Source organism: Enoplosus armatus, chromosome 18, assembly GCF_043641665.1.
Source record: "Enoplosus armatus isolate fEnoArm2 chromosome 18, fEnoArm2.hap1, whole genome shotgun sequence".
In the NCBI taxonomy this organism is placed as follows: domain Eukaryota; kingdom Metazoa; phylum Chordata; class Actinopteri; order Centrarchiformes; family Enoplosidae; genus Enoplosus; species Enoplosus armatus.
Window position 1 is genome coordinate 11,238,796 of NC_092197.1, and position 6,253 is coordinate 11,245,048.

Genomic DNA, 6,253 nt, shown 5'->3' on the forward strand with positions numbered 1-6,253 from the left:
ACAACAGATAACAAACTCACACCACTAATTATATCCATAATAGTATCTTGTAGACACCACAACATAAATCTGCTTTACTTGCAACTAAATGTTGAATCAATGAATCAGTAACAATAATTCAATAATATGATATATAGTAATAAAACACTTACAAGAGCTGTGTAAATTGTTAAATTTAAACTATCAGCATAGCATTAATACTCATTATATGAAACCAGATACAACTGGGTGGTGGTGGGATGTTAACTAGGTACATTTACTCAAGTACTATACTTAAGTACAAATTTGAGGTACTTTTTACTTGAGTATTCCCATTTTATATAACTTCATACTTGTACTCCACTACATCTCAGAGGCAAATATTGTACTTTCTACTCCACTAGATTTGTCTGAGAGCTTTAGTTACTTTGCAGATCATTCCCGCCCTGTCCAGTGAAAACCACGTACCTCCAAATTTGGTGATTTTAAACTTTCATTTTTCTGATAAACTGAAGGATTAAGTTCCTTTATGGGTTGAGAATATGATTCTACTTAAGTTAAATAAACCCTCTTGCTGATAATACTTGCATACTTTGAAACTGGGGGTAAGTTATATACAAAATAGATTGTTTGTTTAGCTTTAAGTCTGGACAGAGAGGCAGGAAACCAACAATCCTCTCTGGCTTCTGAGGTGATCTATAAACACGACACAATGCAGACTGGATGATGTTTGTAGTGTAATGTATACCAATAGAAACTAAAGGCAAAGATAGGACGGCCGAGTTTCTATAGGGGTGCCCACCTTAACTCACTCATTGTCATATCAATGGGTGACAAATAGCCCATGTCTTTGTGTTGTTTTAAATCAGTCTTGCAGCCAGGCCTACTGTATGTTAGGACCACATGTCCAGCTGTCATAAATCAGAACCCAATAAACCAGGTCATGCAGAAAATAGACAGAGGAAGTCTGGACACATTTCTCCTCCATCCTAACAATGGAGACTGAGCAGCACAGCCAGCAGACCGGATCTTGACCCAGGTCTGACCATAGCGTGGTAGGATGAGATGCTGACCCCTGGAGCGTCTTGGAGGACCCTCAGCTTCCTGCCGCCTGGTCCCGCAGCACTCCTCCTTGCATCGTCCCAGGAGGATGCCAGACCTCACGGACAGGATAGGAGTCAGCAGGCCGGGCAGGAAAGGCAAAGGGCGGGCAAGGTAGGGGTTCCTGACCGGGGATATCCTGTCTTTCAGAGGCATCTCTCTGCTTTTAGGGCCCTTTGTAAGATAGACAGAGACCCATGCTCCACCTGAGGTCTTGGAGGGCGGGGGTGCTTGCTTCAGACACTCCTCTACATTGGGTATGTGAAGAAACACCCGATTTATGTGACAAAGTAGAGCTGTAAAGGACAATAAAGCTTAAAACATACATACAGCCAGCATGTGACTCAAACACCTGAGGTGACAAATCAGATGTCTCTTTCTCCCTCTGCTCTCACTCCGTCTCTCCTGACATGTCACACATTTCAAAGGCGTTCACTCAAGCCGGCCATCGTTAGTGGAGACACGTCGTTTCCGACAGCAAAAAAGAGCGGAAGTGCCCAAGCTTTGGGTGACTCCGGATCTTGGGTTATGTGGGTCTGAGAGAAGATCATCCTCTTGACTGTGCACAAAGTGTCCCTTCATTCCCTCCTCTATCCTCCCCATTGTGCATCCTTCCCTCCCTCGGGCCTAAATGGATGCCCTGTCAACTGCAGCAGGACCGAGCCAGTTCAGAGGCTCAGCTGCACCGATTTAAGCATCACAGGTAAAGATGGCTGCACAAGAAATTACGCAAAAACACCCAGAGAGGCCATGTGCCACACTTTTAATTGATTTAGGTAATAACTGTTCTGATTATCATGTCAAATTGTAGCTTTTATCTTACGACATATTAAACTGCAGTGATAATTTAAGGTGGAGCAGATTTTGTAGACTTGTGTTAATGATGCAAACATGTTGCCAACTGTCCTTTGTTGTTGCAGCCACATCTTGAAGGTCTCTGTAACAACAATCTACAGCCACACACAGACTGTCTGTGTTTGTGTTTGTGTGTGTGTGTCATTTAATCTGGTATGTGTCATGTTGATGTGTTTGCTCTGTGGATTGTCAATTTCTTAAAGATCTCCGGAAAAAATACTCCGCTATACAAAATCTCTCAGTAAAAAATAATTCCCTGTAATCCCAGCTACTGTCCACAAATTCTAGTGGAACTTCTAAATAAATATTCTTCATGAATTTCTCAAACTCTAGTCTATTGTAAAATACATTTTAGTTAGCTGTAATAGTTGATGCAGCACCACAGGCAAAGTCCTGAGAAGTTATAGACATGTTATGAAATAAACTGCAGGAAACCATGTGTATGCAGTTGTTTCAAAATAGGATTAAACAGCTCAAAAAGTCACTAAAAGTCAAACTGTGCATCTATTATAATAAAAAAAACTATTCTGGGTCACTGTCACAACAACTTGCAAACAAGTTGAATTGCTTCCTTTATTTAAAGGACGCAATTAACTTTGTTCATTCCTCAGGCTCTAGTCTACAGTAAGACATCAGTAACAGTTGCTTTACTACACCACCAAAGACTGAGTCATAACAAATAATGTAGTAGTAGTTCAAAGAGAAGTGTTATGAACTAGAATTTAAAAATAAATGCACTAGATCATACCCACACAGAAGCACACAGATGACCTCTTTACATGCCTGACAGGTGGCATGCTGAAAGGAAGCTGAGGCACAGGATCCCAAAGAGTGCAGGGAGGTCTTATGAATACAGAGTAATTAGCCATGTAGAAAATGGCAACAGAGTCCTGAAAGTATGAAGAACATCACTGTAGAGCCAAACTCTTCCAGTTTTCTGTAGGCCAAATTAAATAGGATGAATAGTGGGACTTTGTTTTCACATCATAAAGAGAAGGAAGGAATACAAGTTGCATTTCAGGGCATCCTGTCTTGCTACAGTGTGCTGTTGAGTCAATAAACGTGGCATGTAACACAGGTTTGATTTATCAATTAATGGCTGGTTTAGAGAGATAGTCAATACTGACACCTAGTGGTACCACCGGAACCATTCTGCCCCCGGAAAATTGGTGTCGAGCTGTTGTTAGCTTCGGAGTTATTAAGAAGGAGGACCGGATTAGCCGATGCTAAGGCCTTCTGAAGCTAACATAACCTACCCATAAAAACAACTATAATTAACCTCGCATGTGTGATCGGTTTTTACTCGGCATGGTGTCTCACAAACAGAAGCGGGTGTGGAAATACGTGGAGGAGGGCAGTGTGCTGAAGCTCAAGTCGTACCTCCGGAAGCACCGGGACCTGGATTTAAACTTCTCCCAGGGCAGGAGGGAGAGGAGCCCGCTTCACCTGGCCTGCTGCTTGGGAGACGACGCTGTGCTGCGGCTGCTGCTCAAACACGGAGCCGATGTTCTCCAGAAGGACCGTAAAGGAGACACAGCGTTACACACCGCCGTCAACAGGGCTCTTAAACGGGGGAAAACAGGTGAGGAGGACATGGGAAGACGCTGCTGTTGGCTTATAAACGTTAACCGTCATTTGTCATATCCTGGCTTTTGTTTTTGATTTTCCCTTCAGCGTATGATGACCTGGTTGTGCCTCTCAAAAAGAGCCGCCCACAGGCTATGAATGCTGCTAACGGTGCCGGAGTCACACCTGAAGACCTGCTGAAGTGGATGAAACATACAAAGGTAGACATTTAAACAAGAGTCAATGTTATGGTCAGATGCTGTGATTTAGCTGTTAGCTGTTAGCTTCGATAGCTAAACGTTGAAGGGCTGCAACTAATAGTGATGTTATTTGTTGATCAATCGGTTTGTGATCTTTTCGAGTCTATAAAATGTCAGAAAATAGTGAAAAATGCTCGTCACCATTTCACATATGCGCGACCAAAACAAACGCAAATATATTTTTTTATGGTCATTCATAATGATAGAGCTGAAATGTAAACTGAATATCTTTAGGGGTATTTGACGTTACCTTGGACTCCGGGAAAACTGGGATGGACATTTTTCTTACACTGTTTTCTTCACATCTTATAGACAAAATGATTCAGAAATTCAGTTTGTCGCCAAGTAGGTTTTCACATACAAAGAATTGACCATGGTGTTTTGGTGCATAACGGTCACAATGACTATAGTAAGAGCACTGCAAAAGTCAAGAATTATAAATATAAAATGGAAATAAACAATAAAATATGTTAAATATATCTGTTTTTACAATGAAAAGAGTCTTTAAAATACAGATGATGAAATGTGTAAAATATTGACGAAAGAATTTGTAGTTATAGTAACAGTATGAAGAATATGAGGGAAAATAATAACCCAAGATAAGAAAATATGTGTGTTCATGTAACGCATTGAGTTAGGTAGATCAATCGAGCAGATTATCGGCAGATTAATCGATATTGAAAATAATTCTCATGTGTGAGAAGCTTGAACTGGGGGATGTTTGGCATTTTGGCTTGAAAAATGACAGAATTGTCAATCAATTATCAAAATACTTGCAGATTATTTTTAGCTGCGACAGCAGAAATTGGTGGGCAGGAGTGTTTAGAGGTTTGTATCTGTGGGCCAATAACTGACATTATCTAAACACGCTGAAACCTGCTTGGGAAAAGTTTGTTTGGTATTTTTGTGCTGTTTGTCTTTCAGGGTTGATTCTATGAAAAAAAAAAAAGTTATGAGTGTACAAATTAGAAAAGAAAATCAGCCAAACTATCAGATATCGGAAAGTCCAATGTCAGAACACACCATACTAACAACCCCTCTCAAATTCAATGAATATGACAAAAATCTCTCATGCAAGTTTAAATTCTCTGCAAATTGATTTTCATACCATCCACAAATATTTCAAAACCATTAACTGCCTGGAAGTTGTGAAAAAATGCCTTGTGAAGTGTATGTGATTTGTAAAAAGTGGACTAAACCATATACAGAGTGGCTCTTTAGCATCAGATCACAATTTGATGTGTAGAGTTTGTTCGCGTTGGATCGTGTTTACATATACTTTCCTGATATTCTTCACAGACTGCAGAAAACATGAGTCGTCCATCTGAAAAAGACCCTGAGAAGGAGTGGCTGGAGAAGCTGTTTGGTGAATGCGAGGATGAATTCTGTGAAACCTTTGGAGTATATGATGGTGAATTTTAAACTCATTCTTTAGTGCTGAATTTTTATTTTGACTTTCTTCACTTGATGATAACACTGTTGTATTTGTTCCACAGCGGATGATTTTCTTCCTGTTGATGACGACGATGAAGACTTCGGGGACTGGGCTGATCGCATTAGAAGAGAATACTTCGATAAAAAGCACGCCGAAGCACAAAGACTGGCAGCGTCGTCTTCTGGATGGAAGAGGAAGAAGAGTAAACAAGAGAGAGAGCAGGAGGAGCAGAGCAACAAGGAGCTGCATGAGCGGCTGCAGAGGGAACATGAAGAGTATCTGGCTCGAGCAGCGCGTAAAGAGGAAGAGACGCGGCAGGGTAAGAAGCGCAGGTACGAGGAGGGGTGTGCGGCTACTTTTCATGCTGGCTCTTCAGCTGGCAGCACAAAGCTGAGCTACAGTGACATCCCCTGGCCAGCTCCTCGAGGTACAGTGCAGGAGATGGTGGACGTGATGCTGCACGGCGTGGACCGGAAGGACGTGCCGGTGTTTCGTAAAATGCTTCGGAAGCAGCAAGCACTGTGGCATCCAGATAAATTCGCTCAGCGATGTGAAGCTCGGCTAGTGGAGAAGGACAAGAAACGAATCCTGGATACAGTCACAGCTCTGTCACAGGAGCTCAACAGACTGGCCCACAGTCTGAGGACTTAAAAGGTAGCAAATAATAATAATAATAACAAAAGAACAGTCCAGCACACTGTTGATCGCTTGTAATCTGTTTATTAACGACATTACCGTACTCAGACCTTCATCAGGTTAAATTCATACAGACAAGGAGCACCAGTACCATATGGAAAAAAAACACAAATCAGAGGGCGCCTCTTAGCATGCATTCAAATTAAGGTGAATGAACTTTTTTGAATGTAAGCAAAACATACTGAGGTTTTCCTTTTAAAACCCAAATAGTACACTAACAAATAATCAAAAAATACACTTATTCATATCGCCTGACAAACAATATCACAGCATGACAATGAGACAGAAATCCTCATTGAGACCTCATCTCATGAATAAAGTGATCAACAGTGTGCAGGACACATTTGTCCATAAGAGTGTC

At 41.4% G+C, this 6,253-nt stretch overlaps 1 protein-coding gene across 1 annotated transcript; it reads left to right on the forward strand.

The window, feature by feature from the left end:
- Nucleotides 1-3,243: 3,243 nt before the first annotated feature.
- On the forward strand, nt 3,244-5,909 carry nfkbil1 (nuclear factor of kappa light polypeptide gene enhancer in B-cells inhibitor-like 1). The gene is made up of 4 exons (XM_070925193.1): nt 3,244-3,517; nt 3,610-3,722; nt 5,061-5,172; nt 5,258-5,909. Exons 1-4 carry the CDS (start codon nt 3,244-3,246, stop codon nt 5,845-5,847), a joined length of 1,089 nt encoding a protein of 362 aa, XP_070781294.1. The 3' UTR covers nt 5,848-5,909.
- Nucleotides 5,910-6,253: the final 344 nt, after the last annotated feature.

What these genes read in the sequence shown, in the direction of transcription:
- nfkbil1 (XM_070925193.1), top strand. Translation starts at nt 3,244, where the DNA reads ATGGTGTCTCACAAACAGAAGCGGGTGTGGAAATACGTGGAGGAGGGC. An exon ending in AGTGGATGAAACATACAAAG is followed by an intron (nt 3,723 to 5,060) that starts GTAGACATTTAA and finishes TATTCTTCACAG; the next exon opens with ACTGCAGAAAACATGAGTCG. An exon ending in AACCTTTGGAGTATATGATG is followed by an intron (nt 5,173 to 5,257) that starts GTGAATTTTAAA and finishes TTTGTTCCACAG; the next exon opens with CGGATGATTTTCTTCCTGTT.